The sequence below is a fragment of the Chinchilla lanigera genome, unplaced genomic scaffold (assembly GCF_000276665.1).
Source record: "Chinchilla lanigera isolate Chin_1 unplaced genomic scaffold, ChiLan1.0 scaffold00050, whole genome shotgun sequence".
Taxonomy (NCBI): domain Eukaryota; kingdom Metazoa; phylum Chordata; class Mammalia; order Rodentia; family Chinchillidae; genus Chinchilla; species Chinchilla lanigera.
This window is the reverse complement of record NW_004955451.1, coordinates 324,555-342,321: the sequence shown is the minus strand read 5'-3', so window position 1 is coordinate 342,321 and position 17,767 is coordinate 324,555. Positions and strand designations below refer to the sequence as shown.

At 46.7% G+C, this 17,767-nt stretch overlaps 1 protein-coding gene across 4 annotated transcripts in view; it reads right to left on the bottom strand.

Annotated features, from left to right (window-relative positions):
• Positions 1-17,767, bottom strand: part of Hnf1b (HNF1 homeobox B) — a 51,138-nt gene that overhangs the window by 29,099 nt on the left and 4,272 nt on the right. For 2 of the 4 annotated variants that reach the window (XM_005393907.2, XM_005393908.2), the window contains exons 2-4: positions 16,725-16,924; positions 12,250-12,514; positions 10,597-10,832 (exon numbers count right to left, since the gene is read on the bottom strand). In XM_005393907.2, coding sequence (XP_005393964.1) covers positions 10,597-10,832; positions 12,250-12,514; positions 16,725-16,924 — 701 coding nt within the window. The remainder of the gene's footprint in view (positions 1-10,596; positions 10,833-12,249; positions 12,515-16,724; positions 16,925-17,767) is intronic. The other 2 variants (XM_005393909.2, XM_005393910.2) reach the window with 1 other exon arrangement.

Sequence of the window (17,767 nt, the reverse complement as noted above, 5' to 3'; positions counted from 1 at the left end):
AAAGGTATAGGCCTGCAGGCTGGAAACCCAATTTCATTTTAGCACCTAGTCTGGGGTCCATTGGATTGATTTTTGAGGTAAGAGTCCATGAATGAGGATAGACCGTGGCAACACGAATAACTTAATGTTTTTTTTTCCTCCAAAGAAGCTAGTGTAAAGCTAAGAAGGGTTAATGGGAGACACTGTTAGGCCTAAAGGTTGTGGGCACAGACAGTGTCCTGCTGCAGTCTGGCTCCTGGGGTCCCGCCTTTTCTGAGAGGCTGCCTTTGCAGGCGGGAATAATATGGCTGCAACAAAGGCCCTGGGCTTGGCTGATAGGATGGTGATGCTTCTAGTGGGTCTGGGCAATGGGAGAAAGGCTATAAAGCCATCAGCAGACTGAGCCACTGGGTGCGCACACAAAATAAGGTCCTATAAACAGACATCTGGATTGTGACTGAAGGGCTAATAAAATTGCCTTCGAAAAGAGAAGTTTTCCACTGTGACCTATTCATAAGCAGTACCCTACTGGGAGGTGATACCCAGGGAGAGGATCTTTTAAGGCCTGACAAGTGTCAGAGCTGCCTCATTACAGGAGTTTGCCAGCTAGACCAGCCTGTTCACCACTATCACAGAGGAAAACTGCATCAGCAGCATCATCACCATCATCACCACCAGCATCATGATAGACAGTGCCAATCACCTGGCAGGCAGGCTCAGGGGTCCCGGCCCTAGGGACCACCAGGTGTTGGGCACTGAGACCTAGCAAGATAGATGATGAATGGTTTCCATTCTGCTGGGAGAACAGAAGCACCAGTCAACAGCTCAAAGAGCACCACCAGAGAACCGACAGCTGCCCAGCTGAGCAGTTTTGCTTCTGTCTCTCTCAATGAATTGGATTTGTAGTAAGTCTAGACCTTAGGTTTGCCAGTAGAAACTCAGAAAAGGTAATTTTCTCTCTTTTCTTGCCCAAAGGATACTGGTAAGAGGTTATAAAAGGAACTAAACTAGTACAACATTAATCTAACAAAGCTTAACTAAATGAGTAAGCTAAACTAGTAGAAACTAAGCTAGTAGAACATTAGGGAAAAAGTCATACTATGTTCTTTGAAAGCTTTCTGGTAGCTTTTAATGTTGACATTATCTTTTGAACTGTATATTTTAGGTAAGAATGTGGAGCTGGCTGGCATTGCTGCTAGAAAAGGGAAGATACACTGTAATGAAATATGCAGATGTTATATAACACAAAACTAAGTTATGCTCAGTTAAAAACCGAATATCAAACTTAGAAAATGGGTCACTTATTTTTTTACGAGGCAAGAGCGGGGTTTATTACACAGAGATATAGGCTGTACTCAAGAGCATGCAGAGTGCGGGTGCTCAGAGAAATGAGGCACCGGAAACAGAGCATTTATGCATTAGGCTTTTGAACAAGAAACTCTCTATAACAGATATCTTCAGTCTACTGACATGTAGAGCGTCTGCCATGTGCCAGGCTGGGCTAGTGAAACAGTGGTGAAGAAATCCAACTTGGGCTTAGATGTTGGATTGCCCACAATCCTACCACTCAGAATACGCAAGCTAAGTTTAGGGACTCCAGGGGCCGCTTTCACCGTGAAAATAGTCTTACTTGATTTTTTTTCTTTGACAGGTAGGAATGCAAACCCTGTATTTCACTGGTAGTGGGGTTCTAGACAATAAAGAGGTTGATTTCCATCTGTAAATCACCTAGAGACAAACGAAGCACTGACGATATGCCCACCGTGTAAACCAGTGCTACACAAACAGAAGACGCTGTTTAGACAGCTTCCACTCATACTGAACAAGGACTTCTTTGAGCTTTGTTGCCAACCCAGTGCAACAGGTGCCCACTGGAAAGAGGCAGGGGCAGGGCCTAAGGCACATGCATACCGCCTGCCACTCAAGACCCCGAAAGTGTTAACCTCCAGCAGTTAGAGTTGTCTCATTTATACCCAGCATAAATCTGTTTATTGTGACTGGCCCCACCCAATCTGCTGGTGCTATAAAGCTCTAATGGTCCCTAATAAAGGTAGAAGCCTTCTAACAGCACACAGTTCTTGAAACTGGGACAGAGTGAGGAAGAGAAGGAGGGAGGGAGACAGATAATGAGCTAACAATAAAATATCACAGTGGCAAACCTCTCTCTGCACTTTAAGCAGAGATACCTTGGCTTGGTCCCCAAGACTGGGAACAGCACAAAATCCCCAAGCAATAACCCATCAGAGATGAAAGGTCCTCGTCCAACATCCTCATTAGTCAGAATCCCTGAGAAGTTAAATGATTTGCCCAAGGTCATTCTACCCCGCAGGTGGTTTTGCTCTTTTGAATCTTAGACTATAGCTCTGGGGTTCATCTGCCTCTTCTTTCCCAGCTGAGCAAGGCACCATCAGGACTATGATCATGGCTGTCAGAACTCTTGGGCTTTATCTAGCCTACTAAGGCTGGTTGCGCATCCAAATCTTTTAGGGTGTTTATTGCAACTTCTTCTGCCTAAACAACACTGTATCCCACCAGTCCTAAGTGTGTGGGTAGGCAGGGGATCCATGTCTATTTTTAATAAGCTCCCAGATGACTTTTATGTGGTCTGAGAAAGAGGTTTAAGAAGGATAGATCTTGCCAATGCTTGGGTTTTGTGGTCTCAAATAGTAACCAAAAGTCATGGAAAGGGAAATTCTTCTGCAGTGAAACTGTGAAGACACACCCTTAATAAGAACCCAGGGAGATCCAAAGCCCTTCCTCACTCTCAGTACCTTGAAGGTTCCTGAGTCAGCCCAATAGCTCTGCAAGGTCAGCGAACTTTTCTTGTCAGGCACTGCGCTCAGTTCTGGGTGTGTTTTATCATATTATGTCTCACAACAGTCCTAAGGAGATAGTTATTATGATCTGTACTTTATAAAGATAGAAACCACAGCTCAAAGAGGTTACAGAACTTGTTTGAGGCCATACTACTAGACAGTGACAGAACCACAATTCAAGCCAAGCCTCTTCTGGGTGCTATATCTCGCTTCCCAGATGTTCTTTGCTTCCTAGTCTGGTCCTGAGAAAGGGCTGCCTGTAGGTAGCTAATCTTGGATCATGTAGCTTCCCCTGGATAAGTTATTAAATGCTAAAGACCATCTCCACAATGGTCCTCCAGCATGTAAAGCATGAGTCCTGAGAAACTTGGCTCTTGAATGCCCCAAAGTACTAGAGGATGAAGTTGTATCTTGCTGGCTGCCTCCTTGGCTGAAATCAAAGAAGTGTGCTGTCACAGAGGCTGCTGAGTCAGGGCAGAGGATAAGGGAAAGAGCTCCCAGAAAAAAAATCAACCCTCAGGAGCTTCTGCAGTTTCCCATGCTCACTGTGGCGTTGTGTTCACCCCTCCTTTGCCCAAAGTTTGAGAGAGTGTCCCTTCTAAGAACAAAGAGTACTCAGGAGCTCAGCGGCAGCCTCTGCCAGGAAAGCACCACACCCCCTCTAATTGGCAGGTTCCCAGGGTTAATCACTAGCAAGCAATATACACAAGTAGGATACTTGCACTTTTTTCGTTTAAGGGAGAAAAATGCCTTACTCGTACAGGAAATTCACTGTCAGTATGTAAACCTGGCCTCCTGCTACATGGTCATGAGCCCTTCCCTGACACGAATGCATGGCACTTCCTAGCTTCCTCAGGTTGTTTTCGTATATTTGTATTTAATACCTTAAGAAACTAGGTATGCCTCACAGATGTCACAGAGCAGTCCTAGGTGAAACGGGAAATCCCCTCACATCCAGTGTGTTACCAGGAGCCAGCATGAGTCTGCTGCAAGATCCAGAATGAGAACTGCAGATGGAAATACTTAAACATCAGGATTGAATGAAACCTCCAGAAGAGACAGAGAAGGAGGAGAAAAACAAAACAACAAGAAGCCTCTGAAAGGGAGGATAATAGCTATCATTTATGAGGGACGGCTACGCCTGAGGTGTTTTACATATAGATCATCCCGTTCAATTCTTCTAGCATCTGCATGAATGAGTATCCCCATTTCATACATTTTTTTAAAAAGCTGAGGCTCAGAGATTCCTCACACCTGCCAGAGTCACAGAGCAATCAGCGGCTGAGGCAAAGTTGGAATTCAGGTCTGCCTCCGTAGCCTCCTCATTGTCACTTGTTGGACGTATAAAAGCATTTTCTCCTGGTATCTTTAGTACACAGTTAATGTCTGTGTTGGTCCTGGCCAGGCCAAGGGATGCTCGGGCACAAAGGAAGCTTAGTTACTATTGAGCAGCTCCCAGAGGCCCACTACTGAAAGTGTGATCCCTGGATGATCCTCTTCAGTAGCACCAAAATGCAGAAACCGAGGCCTTGCCCCACACCTACAGAATCAGAATCACAGTCTGCACTTTAGCACATGCCCATTTGATGGGCAGGCACTTTAACACTAAGAAGCTTTATCTCAGAGCTGGTTTCTAAACCTGGTGGCACACTGGGATCACCTGGAAACTTCAGCAACTACTGACACTTATCCCCCGCCCCCAGTTCTGATTTACTAGGGCTGGATGGCAGCCTAGGTACTGGCATTTTTAGAAGCTCCTCAAGTGATTCTAAAGAGTGGCAAAGCCTAAGAGCCATTGCCCCTAGGGTAGGGTCTGTGGTCTGCTGGAGAGCAGCCTATTTTTATATGATGCACCAGTGTGGCTTTTATATTTTTAAATGGTTAAAAAGTCAAAAGAGTGCAATATGCTGTGTGAAAATGACATGAAATTCACATTTCAGTCCTCGTACATAAAGTTGCACCTCAGGACAGCTCTGTTCGCTGACATACAGTCTGTGGCTGTTTTTATGTCACAAAGGTAGAACTGAGTGGCTGTGACTGCGACAGTATGGTCTGAAAATCTTAAAATATTTACTTTTTGGCTCTTTACAGGAAATGTGTTGACCCCTATTCTAGAGTACTTGTGACTAGTCAGGACTGAATGTTTCATTTGCATTGATTTTACCCTGGGTATATGCTATGTATAACTGTACGTACATAGATGTGCATTATGTGTTTACATATGTGTGTGAGTTCTGCCTTCTTCCTCATTTATGTTTTTACTTCCCCTTGAAAAGTGGGTAGAGGCATAACGCCAGGTCTTGTGCCTTCCAATGAAGCAGGTAGCTTCAAAGGCCCTTGCACAGATTTTTGCCTCTCTCTGCACCTCTAGTGCTTAATTCTCTCCAAGTTCCTGTCACTTCCCATCAAAACTTTTACAAACAGATCCCAAGAGCACTTCTCCTATATAGGCTGCAAGCTGGAGCTCTGTGCTGGCAGGCAGCTTCCTTCCTCCTTAGAGCTGAATGAAGGCAGCAAGGAGTCCTTGAATCCCCTAAGGATCCTTCAAGGGGATTAGGCCTGACCACTAGGGTTGCCTTCGGTGATACGAGTCCAGTATCTGCCCAGCCCTTTGTGTAGGAGGTGGAACCCCACCAGCCCAGCAGCCTGGTTTCTTTGTATGCAGACCAGGGTTAGTCCCCTATCGGGAAAGGCTGCCAGCAGAATACCTTGAAGGCTGGGCCTCTTAATCTCACTAATATCCTGATTGTCTACTCCAATCTAGTGGGAGCCTATGGGGTGGTACCTAGCCAGATAAAATGACCTTTAAATTCAAGAGATAAAATGACAGACAGATAAGGTCCCTAAGAAGGAGGATATTGGAGCCATGTCTGTCATGGGACCCCCAGTCAGTACAAACCTTGTTCCTACAGCAGCAGATGTTCCAAAGCAGCATTTAGTTCTCTTCAGAACTGAAATAATCTGCTACTTAGGGACAATGGGGCTCACTTACTCTGGGGGCCTTTGCTGTTGAGATGAATATTTTTACAATTGCCCTCATAAACTCCTTCCCCTTGTCTGCTGAAAGGAGGGGGCAGAGCTCCTAGGGGTGAGCTGAGGTGCCTGAACTGTCTCAGAGGCCCCATTAAGTTGTTAAGGTATTTAGTGCCCCAGACAGGGCCCAATGCAAGGGCAGTTCAAATCCCCCACAGGCACAGATGATGAAGGGTTGTGGAAGAGGGGGCTTTGATTTCTCCCCGCAGAATCCACCTTGGTCAGGGGCAGTGGGTGAGGAGGAAACAGTCAACTCCCCAGCCTTACTCCACCTCCTTGGCCACCCTTTCCCAAAGCCTCCGCCATTGAGAGGGCAGCTGCAGGAGTGTGGGAGAGAAAGGGACTGCAAAGTACTGCGGTGTGTGTGTGCTCGCATGCAAGTTTTCAGGCCTGAAAAGTTTTTAGCATATACATAGAGCCAAGAGAGATGGACAGTGTGTAACAGCTCAAAACCTGTCTCCATGGCTTACACACTCTATGAACTTGGGCAAGTTACTCACTTTTGAAACATCTCCCTTCCTCTGATTGTAAAAGGAAGACACCAGTACAGTGGTTTCCACCCTCCCTAGGGTGTCACAGAGGTTAAGTGAGAGGATGCCTTTAGGTGTTCAGCCAGGGCCTGTACCCAGGAAGTGCTCAGTCAATGCCAGCTGTTGTAATTCTTCACTGTTAGTCACTCTCTTGCCATTGGGCACTTTCCAGGTTTCCTTTGGTCCCACAGATTTCCATGCCAAGGAGAACAACAGTGTTCACACAGGTCTCCGGCCAAGAGTCTGGTTTGTCTAAGACCTGGGATTAGATTTCTGCATCCACTGGGGAAGGAGGGTGAGGAAAAAGCAGGAGGCAGGATCCTCTGTTTTTCAAGTTCTGCTCTCATGTTAGAGAAGTCAAGCTTGCTAGGCTGGGAAAGGGAGGAATAGAGTTCAAAGGGGTGGAGAAGAATAGCCACAGAAACAGTGTCCCTTCTTGGGGAAAAAGGCTGCGGCTCAGGATCCCAAAGATCTCAGAATCCAGGCTGTGGAGAGATGCTTTCTCTTTCCTATGTCTCTCTTTCCGGGAAAGTTTTTAAGTCTACACTTCCTTCCCAAAGGTGATGCAGAAGTGGGGAGGGTGAAGACTGATGAAATCTTTTCATCCCTCCTTTTCTTCCTGGAGCAGTGGTCAGGTGACTTAGTTGGGGACTGGAGCAAAGTATATAGTGAACAAGGTCACCCCAGATACCACGGCTTGGGTGAAGACCGGCCCTGCTTCCATCCCATGCCAACTTCCTCTTCTCCTCCAGCCAATCAATACGAGCACCAGTCTCCAACCAGTCCTTTTTCTTGCCGCAGCCCTGCCCTCTGACCTTTTGGGGGCCTCTCCCTTGAGTCAGCTCCAGAATGGAGGTAGAGGCCATCACTCCGGACCTGCTCAATGGCCTCCGAAGGGGCTGTCACGAGGCCTATAACCAGGGACAGCTCCTGCTGGCGAGAGCTGGGATGGGGAGGGGGGCAGATAAAGGCCTTGCAGGTTGAAGATAAATGGCTGCCTACAGCCTGCTACAGTAACTTCAGGCCCCCAAGAAGAACAGACAAAGAGTGCCCCTGTGACACTCACTGGAAAGATGAAGGCCCATCAGCGGCAGCCAGGCTGGTTCAAAGCCCCAACTTAATTGTCAATTAAGCATGCATAAGGGAGACAAAGCCATGACAACCCCTGGCTGCATGCTGGTGTGCGATTGTAAAGCTGAGGAGGGGCAACGCCGAAAACAGCTGATTCTGCTGACAATGTGTTTGTAGGGCACCTTGTAACCAATCAGCCACTGACAGAGGCAAAGTGCTCCTCCTGCCACCCCTATTGTGCTGGACATTCCAGGACCAGGGTCACACTGTGGTCATCGTGGGCAAGTGGGCCACAACACAGTGAGCGTGGCTGGGAAGGAAGGGGCTCAGTTATAGAAAAGGTGCTTTTCCTCTCTAGGAAAATTCGTCTCCAGGTGCCGCCAGCCCTCCTGGCTCAGGTGCTGGGGTTGGGAGAGGAGAACAGCTGGAGAGTGGGGGTACAGGATTAGGGCTCTGTTTTTCCCCAGCTCCACCTCAGAGGCTGCTAGTGCTGACTCGGGATGTTGGTTTCTCCTCAGCAACAGGAAGCTCAGAACATGTATTCTCCATTCCGTTGTGTTTGGGGCTTGGATAGAGGCCACATGGCTGTGGCAGCATACTGGAAAGTGACTGTGAAGCTGTTGAGACCAAAGCCTTCCCTGAGTGCTGAGTTCCAGCCTGCCGACTCCCTGGCCCCGGGTACATTACGCTGGAGTCCTATCACAGCGCATGCACCATGACAGCAACCTGTAACACGGACAGAGGGCTCTGATCCTAGCATCGTGCACCCCAGACTCCAGCACAGTCTCAGGGTCACAATACGTCTCATGGCCTCCTAGGAACAATGCCCCAGGATGTGAAAATTACAAAGAAAATACATTTTTGCTGCCTGTCATTCTTTCCATTGCTGTTGGCGTAGGCCTCTGTGATACTGCTAGCGGTGATGACAGTAACAGTGCGGTTTGTAGGGAAAGGTAATGATTACCATTCACCAGTTTAACTCTCACATGCACCCTATGAGGCAGGTACTATTTTTCCACTTTACAGACAAGAAACTCGGGGGAGTTATGTGAATCAGCCATACGGATCCCCTGTTGGTCTAAACGAAGATGGAAAATGACATGCAGGGAATTATATTCCTTGGCTTGGGACAAGGATTGCCTTGATAGCCCTAAGTGAAAATTAAGGCAGAGGGGAAGCAGCCACTGCCCACATACACAGCACCCCCTAAGTGCTGCTCTGGAAATAGCAGCAGGATCCTTTCCTCCCTGGAGAGCCACTAAGCCTCCAAAGATAAACTTGATTCCCAGCTGATTCTAGGGACTCCACGCTGGTGCAGTGTCTTCTTTATTACACAGTGAGCTCTGAGGGGGCAGGGCTGTGTGCTCCCGGTGCATTTCCAGGATTTGCTAAGCACTCAATGTGTGCTTACATTGCGGGAAAGTATGGCGCCAGCATCAGCAGACCTGAGCTCTGGTCCTTGTCTGCTGCCGTTGCTCTGTGTAGCTTTGCCAAATCACTCCCTCTGGTTCTATCATTCCATGACTTTGTTTTTAAAGTCCAGACTTCTGGGAGCACCCTCAGAGAGTCCATTTCCAGTGAGATGCGTCCTCAGAGTCCCATGTGAGCCATATCCAGGCTGTTTCTTAGCCTCCATCTCTGCCTTATTTTCAGTACCTGTCCCTGACACTCCAGACCTAGCTTTCTATATTCCGGGAGACAGAAGGCTGAAGCTAACGACCCTGTGGTGACCTTAGCACAACCTCAGCTTGTCAGAAAGCTGCTGGGCCTTTGTTTAGCTTGCAGGCTCCCTGACTTTGGTGTGGAGATCACAGGTCCCAGTACAATGGCTATTGTCTTCTCAACAATGCCCCTTGCCCCAGCCACACCCCCTGTAGCTCCCAGCTCAGCTCTGAGGATAGCTACGGTGGGCAAGTACTCCAGTCTTGCTCAGTGCTGGCCACACGCCATCTACCACTGTCCTCTGAACTCTGCTTTGAATTACCACAAAGGGACACAGTTACTCTGAGATCAGGCCAGCACTGGCCCAGGGGTTTCTCTGCCTTTCAAGAATCACCCAAATTTTCTTCCCACATGGCTGAGCCTTTCCTTTCTATGGGAACAGAACTCACAGAAACTACGGGCCAGGTCCAGGCTTTATGCTGGGCACTATCAGGTTCCCAGACACCACAGGAGAGGCCATACTACGGGCACAGCAGGCTTAGAACAAACCCTTGTATATTTCCCCACTGTTGGCTCTGAGCTTGTCCTGGTGACACGGGTCACCTCAACACTTGGATCAGCTCCCAGTTCTCAGGCCTTTCCCATCAGAAGGGCAACAAAATAGGCAAGGAGGACAGATTTCAGAACCACCCCAGAATTATAAACACTGGTTAGCTTTCCTCTGTAATCCTTTCCCCAGAATAGGAGACTGTGCCATGCTTCGTTCAAATGGGCACCAAACGCACCCCAATAAGCACACCAGTTCCGGAAACTATTTTCATGGAGGAAGTAGACTGCAGAAGTACCCGACCAGCCTATAGAAACACAGCACTCAGCACATGGGGTGATTTCTCACAATGAGAATGTAGGATTCCAGCCTGACGGACCTAAACCCCACAGTAGAGACATTCTGCTCCAGGCCAGGGCTTGAAACACAGTAAGAACTCAATCAGTTTTGGGCAACTAATCATTACAAAAGTTTCATGCAACCAAGTAACCAACGCTATCCTCGCCATGATGGAACACAGAAGCCAACAAGCACAAGGCCACTAGAATGGCTCTTCTCTAAAGCCACTGGACTTTTACTGGAACTGAAGAGAGCACTGGGGTAGGACATGCCCAAGGATGGTAGAGGGTGGCCAGGGTGCTGTTTCTCACCACCATGCCTGCACCCCTCTGCCTGCAGCTTGGGCAAGGCAGTTTCTTGGTGGATAAGCTGACCGGAAGGGCAAGGTTAGAGACTACAACAAAAGGCTCCCTTAGGGCTCAGCTATCCCTTACATCCAATGGAACAAGGAATTGGAGGAAACTTGATCAGAGCCACATGAAAATGTTCTGGCCACAGGAGACTAACCCAAGCGCCATTCCAAAGCTGTTGCTCTTCTGAAAAATCTTGGACCAAATGAGACCAGTGGGGAAAACAAGAATAGTCAGGTCTGAGGCAGTGAGACCCAGACGCTGCTTACCTGACAGCTTATTTGGAGGTGAGGCACTGGGCTGGTGGTGGGGAGAGCCATGGCCCAGCAGGGGGTTCAGGCTGTGCGTCTGATTGGAGCTATAGGCGTCCATGGCCAGCTTCTGCCGGAACGCCTCCTCCTTCCTACGGTTTGCAAACCAATTGTAGACACGGACCTCAGTGACCAAGTTGGAGCCCAGCCCATGGGCTTTGGAGGGGGAAACACCTCGCTGCAAACATTCTGCCCTGAAATAGACAGAGGAGAGCTGATGAGTGAGGATGGCTGGGAGATTTGCTTGTGGTTGGCCCCAAATACAGTCATAGTAGTCTTGGTTAGGAATTGTACAGAAGTTACAAGTTGAGTAGTGGGCTAGAGGAAGGCCTCATTTGAGAAAAAACCAGTCTATGTAATTATCTGATGAAGATGATTGGTGGGAGCATTCAGCATAGGCACAGAGCAAACTATGCTGCCCTGCAAGGCCAAGGACAGCCCTCTGGTGTGGCTTCTGATCAGAAGAGAGCAGCCAGGTATAGGCAGTTCAGGGCGACAGTCCAAACAACTGGGCATCCTGACACCTCCTTATTTTGCCAAACTTCTCACCGCACAAAAGGCCAACTCTTTTGCTGGCTACATCTTGTGGCTTCCGAACCAGATTCCTTTTTCAGACCCAGGAGCTCCCTGTCAAGGACAGGCTTAGTGGGACATAAAAGAAGGCAACCCCAAATGCTTTGTCTCTCGTTTTAATAGAGTTGATGAAACCACACACTTGGGTGTGAAATATATCCTGAGACATCACTGGATGCTGGAGAGGAATTCTCATTATCAGGAGACAGGGCACAGCCTGAGAACCCTGTGCCTGCACAGGCAGATGGATTTGCCTCTCAGCCTGGCCTCCTTCACCACATCCGTGCACTGCCAAAGCCATTCCAGAGACATATAAAGAGGCCCATAGGCTTCAGCCACAGTAAAGAGCGGGTCTGTTAGAAAGTCAATACTGGAGTCAGGGAGGACCAGACCGGAGTAACACAAAAAGTTCTCCTGAGGATTTCCAGTAGTTCCCTTTCTTTATAATGACATACAGTTATTAAGACATAAAAACAACTCTACTGAAATGATATGGACCAAATGGATTGAACAGATCCAACTAATTCTTACTTCCCTATAGTTTCCTTTTGGACTAATGGGTGGGCAAACTGGTGGAGGCCAGACCCAGAATCTGTGGCTACAAAATGATTTTGCCTGGCCCTGTATGGAGACCAATGACATGATATTGGTTTTGCCGGTCATCATAGTTTATACCAGTATTCTCCAGAGTGTCTTCCCTAGAATAATAATTTATGGGGATGTTAGCAAGTATTCCAAAGAGGAAAGAGTCCATGGTTAACAACCACTAAAGCTATGCAAGTTTCTTGACTGTAGGACTTCTCATAGTTGGTAATATATTACTGTGTGTTGCAACTCTCGAAGAAGTAGCCATATGATGTTTGTCAAAGTTATTTATCAATACATTGAGACTGGGGTTCTGAGCAAAATGCTTTGGAAACGTTCCAATTTAGCCACACTTATCTGGATAACCAGTATTTCAACTTCCCAGGACTGAGGGGGTGGATCTTGGGTCCACGTGTTTGCCTGCCTGCTCGAGCAAGCTGCTGGTGCTGTTACCTGTTGCACTCCTCCACTAAGGCCTCCCTCTCTTCCTTGCTGGGGTTCTTTTGCCGGTCGTAGGCCTGGTACAAGATTTGCTGGGATGCGGGCCCCCATTTGAACCGGTTGCGGCGCATCTTCTTGTTGGTGGGCTCAGAGCAGGCATCATCGGACTGCCCAGGCCCCTGGCTCTGTTGATTGAACTCTGGAAAGAGAAACAGCAGCTGATCCTGACTGCTTTTGTCTGTCATATTTCCAGAACTCTGGACTGTCTGGTTGAACTCTGAAAAGAGAAAGGGGTAGATTTGATAGGGCCTGTAGCCTTCACTTGGCAGACAGACAGACAGATAAACAGACGGACAAAGACCCCTTGATTCCTCTCCCCTAAGCTTTGTAATCTGCCATGGTTGTGTGTGAAGCCAGAGTGGAGAGGCCTCATGACAGGCTCCTCGTGGCACACCTCAGTGCTCCAGCAAAGTCACCCTCTTCCTTTCTTCCAAGGAACTTAAATGTAGCCAGGCACCGTGTTGAGGAAATTAATATTTTTTCTTGGGTCACTGGTCCTCAGACATGAAGCAACACTCTCAATTCTGAACACTTGTATTTTAATGACAAGGGAATGAATTCCACCAAGTCTCAGGCCAAGAGAAACACTTCTAGGGTGCAATTTACTCTTACACAACATATTCAGAGCTTGACTGTACATAGCTGTCCCCACCCTTCCTTTCTGCTCATACATACTAAACATCTGCATTCTAATGCTAGGTTCTCAGAAAAATACAAAGCCCAAAACATTTCAAACAATGCTTTGAAATAAATATATTTGAAGCTTTGTATTAGAAAGAGAAGATGCTCTTTAGACCTCAAATATAATTTCAAAGGTAATGGTATGGGTCTGTATGTGGACGTGTACAAGGGTCCATTTATGAGGGAGAAAGCCCATGCAGGAAGTCTTATAGGTCACCCACAAACTAGAGGGTGACTAGGGCAGACACTGAGACAGAGGGCCATGTTAGGAATGGCACTGGATGAGTTGGAGGGTGGTACATGTAGATGGAATGATGTTCCCCGTCTGTCCACTCTCCAGGATCCTTCAATCCATTTTTGTCAAATGAATGAATGAAAGATGGCACCTGGGCCCAGTGGTGATCTCTTAGCCTATATAGTTTAAATAAATTACACTTGATCTTAGCCAAAAGGCCAAGAAGTGCTTGGTTTAAATAAATTGTACATTCACTTAGTTTAAAAAAGAGAGCTTTGTTGTCCACTTCCTCACAACTGCATGACGCAGGGTTCATTAGGGGTGATTGGTTCCATTTTACAGATGAATAAACATAGGCCAAGCACCCTGACACATAATAAATTCTCACTTATCTAAGGACCTATATCCACTTTGGCTGCATCAGGAGGAAGCAGTGGGCTCCTAACCAGCCTGGATGTAGGATCCCAGATACAGGGACGGCTGGACTTTGTTTAACCAGTGGCTAATTGGCCAAGTTAATGAGCAGTCTTCCTGGCTGATGGAGTGTGCTTCTTCTCACTACAACCTTTTGTTTGGGCCTCACTCACTTTGGGTGATTCTCAGGCCACCTGAGGGGCTTGGAGACTTGAAATAGTCTCTGCTAAACTGATGAGCAGGAAATCACTGACTCTTTGGGAAAACGAGGGGCCCCAGACAAATTGTTTAACTCCTTGATCACTCAGTTTCCCTTCCTGTGGAATGAGATAGGGGGCGCTAAACAGTTTTTAAAAACATTAACCCTTAGTCAGGACGATGATGTTGATGATGACCCAGATTCCTCTGGTGGCCATGCCTGCACACCTCCTACATTATTTGGTCTGCAGAGCAGCTCTCTATGTGCAGTTACTTGAGGGACAATCAAAGGGGAGAAAGAAGCTCCCTGCTCAGTGTCTTCTGTCTCCCCTGTGGGCCCTACATGTTACCTACAGAGTTGCCCATGAGCATTCAAACCAAGGACCTGCAATCAATTTGAATTTTTCCTTTGGGCAAACAGATGTCATAACAGTCAACCTCTAATGAGCCATTACTATGGTGAGGTTTTGTGCAGCATCCTCTAAATGAATTCCTTCATACAACTCTCACAGCCTCTGTGTGTGAAAGGTATTATTATATCTGTTTTACAGGGGAAGAAACTGAAGCGCAGAGAGGTTATGTAACTTGCTCAAAGTCACACAGGCTTGGGGCAGGAGCTAGAGTGTGAACTCAGCCTGTAGACTCTAAGGCTCCTAACTACCAGCTTCTGAATCCTCTCTGGAAAAAACCCCAAATCAACAACAACAACAAAAACAAACAATACACCCCTAAACTCCCCAAATCTGATTTCTGTGGTGGTAACAAACCTCATCCCTGAAGCTTTGTCTGTGGTGGGTGTGAAACACACAGCCATCCCGCAGGGTTGCAACCATCCTAGTGTCTCACTTGCCCTTTGGGGAGGCAGCAGCCTGTCAGGTCTGTAGAAGCCAGTGTATGCCTGGATCAGCCAGGGGATTGCCTGAAGGTACTCAGAAGCAAGCATCCGGGACCTACTGACCTTAGGGGCTCAGCTCTTGGCTCTCTCAGTGTTTGATAAACTAAACTCTCACATATCCTCCACTTCCTTTTGGATTAACCAGGGTTGGAAATGGGGCAGAAAATGTTCATTACTCATAAAAGTTACCTGGGAGAAGCTGTCTTCAGCAGCCTCTTTCTAGGGTTGGGAGCTGGCTTAGACAAGCAGGTTGTATGTACAGACAGGCCCATGAATACTACCATTTATTTGTTTCAGTTTTTCATGAAATTTTGTAATCATGTATCATCTTTTTTTATTCTCTCCCCTTCTCCTTCCACTCATCCCACTCACTTGTTTCTGCTTTATTTATCTCCCTTCCTAATTTTTATTCCATGCTGGTATGACTCATATTCATTCTTCAAAACTGGGCTAAATGTCACCTCATATAGGAAGCCTTCCAAGAGGTGTCTAAGTGATTTAGCAATTTCTCCGCTGCTCCTTCTGTGTATCTTTATAACAGCTCTTGGAAAGCAATGGTCATTATTTACCCAAACATCTAAGCTCTTCAGCAAGTGGAAGTCCCTGCAGAAAAGGACCTGTGCACCCCACAGCTTAGCATGTTGTTTGCCACATAATAGGTATACACATGATATTTACAAAAGAAAGGAATGTTTCTTAAGCTTTATGCCTCACGTGGCTTTACATCAATAACAACAACAATTGTTATGAGCAGCTTCTACCACCCATCAGCTTTTGTAAACCGTTCTCTCTCAAGCATTCTGACCATCTTCCTGGGACTTCTGCCTTTACAGAAATTCCAGCTGACTTTCCCTGCCTTCCCTTCCCTCTTTTCGGTGGTATCTCAGGGGATACACAAATGCAGTACAAGCTGGGAGGTTGGGTGAGTCCCAAGAGTTCTCTGGCCTTTGGAGACTGTAGCTCCTGAGAATTTCAGGAACTAGAGAGTTGCTTCATGTCAGGAACACAAATTCTTAAAGAACTAATTGCCAAGGCTGGAGTCAATCCATACTGCAAAGGGGCTTCTCCTCTAAGCAGCAAACAGTTGTCACTTTGCTTCATCTAATCTATCCATGTAATGCTTCCAACTGAAGAGTAAACAATCAAAACAGGGGCTGGGGATTTAGCTCAGCGGCACAGCGCCTGCCTGGCAAGTGCAAGGTCGTGAGTTCAATTCCCGGTACCGGAAAAAAAAAACAAAAACAAAAACAAAAAAACCCAAAAAAATCAAAACAAAAGTCTTTCAGTATTACTGGGTGGAAGAACTCTTGGAAAAGGACGAAATCTTTGGGATGGCACAAGGAATGACAAGAACTGATGGGTCAGAGTTTCAAAGGCAGATACTTTTACTGTCTCTTGCCTCAGCCAGAAGTGGCTTCTTTATTGAACAGGATCATCAGCTGAGGTCCCCAACTCTACTCCTCTTGGCAAATGTGAGTAAGAACTTTAAATTGATTCTGGACTTGGTGCCACCTGATCCCCTGTCAAAGCGCAGGGTTGGATTCTAAATGTCCCTATCTATACAAATGCCTTCATTTTTAATTCCTATTTCAGAGGGTAGGAAAATAACAGCAATATTCTTGACTGCCATAAAATGTCTTCTTTGGAAACTCTGGCTTCTGGTCATATATTAAGGGGAGATGCTTGGTTTACATTATGGAAGATATTCTATTCTGTTATCTACTGAGTTTCAGAGAAAAGGATGTTGGGAAGAAGGACCAAAAAATTCAAGGTACATTGCACACTGAAGGGCTTGAAAGCATCTGGCTGGGTAACAAGGGGCTGTGGAGGGAGAAAATGACACAAGCCAGTCTACGTGTGGCAACTAACTACGAAGGCCAAATCCACCTGCCAAGTGCTCATAAAGGCCTTGTTGATCAAGGGGAAACAGAGGCAGCCCACAAGGGTCAGAGTGAGGGCAGAGATCTTTTCAAGTTGGAGCAGAGGCAGGATGCAAGCACTTACGTCGGAGGATCTCCCGCTGCTTTCTGACGTACCAGGTGTACAGGGCGGCGCGCTTCTGGGTCTTCATAGGGGTGCCCTTGTTGAGATGCTGGGAGAGGTGTGACTGGTTCAGGCCTGTGACATCCACCACTTCCCTCTGGGGGATGTTGTGCTGTTGCATGTAGCCCTTGATCATTTTGGCAGCCCTCCATGGATCCTCACTAGACAGATAAGCAAATGGTTAGAGTGCTGGTGGAAGACGTCTAGGGAGAAATAGTTTCTTGCTAGTGGTTCTACCTATACTCTGCAAAACCAACTTCCATGTATTTCTCTACCTGTCCAAATTACAACCTTGGGAGAGGAACGAAGAAAAAAAAAAAAAACTCTAAAAAAAAAAAAAACAAACCAAAACCAAACAATGCCCCCCCACCGCAAAGAAACCACCTAAGTAGAAGAGCTGAAACCCCTGCACAATGCACTTTCCCTTTCTTCCAAAATCAGCAGGAAAGAGAAGACGACTGTTCATCTTCAGAAATGAGCAAAGACCACTCACACACTCTCATTAAGCAGGGGAGGAAAAAGCTCTTGTTTTGTTTTGCTTTCCTTCATTTTCCTGGAATTCGAGATATTTAAGAGGCCAGACCCACTGGAGAGTAGAGCTGAGCTTGAGACCAGGTGGACAGATCTTACAAAGACGGAGGCAGCCTCCGTTGCTGACTTTACTGCATTTCAGTCTAAGCTTCTCTTACATTATTTTCTTTCTGAACTATTGAATCAGTCTCTTATAAAACAAGGGTGAAATATGTGTCTTGTTTCCTGAAAAGCAAGGAGGACTTAATAGCTAAATATTAAATCCCTTGTAGAGTTTACAAAAGTTTTCAAATACAATGACATTCCTCCCTGGGATCAAAGAATCATACCACCTGCAAGGAAGGTAAAGTTAAAAAAAAAAAAAATCCACACCTCCGCCTCCCAAATAAAATTTAAGGAAGATAAATGATTTCAGTTTTGCAGTAAGACATTAACAATCTCAAATGCCTTGTTTTACTGTATTCTTCGTACAT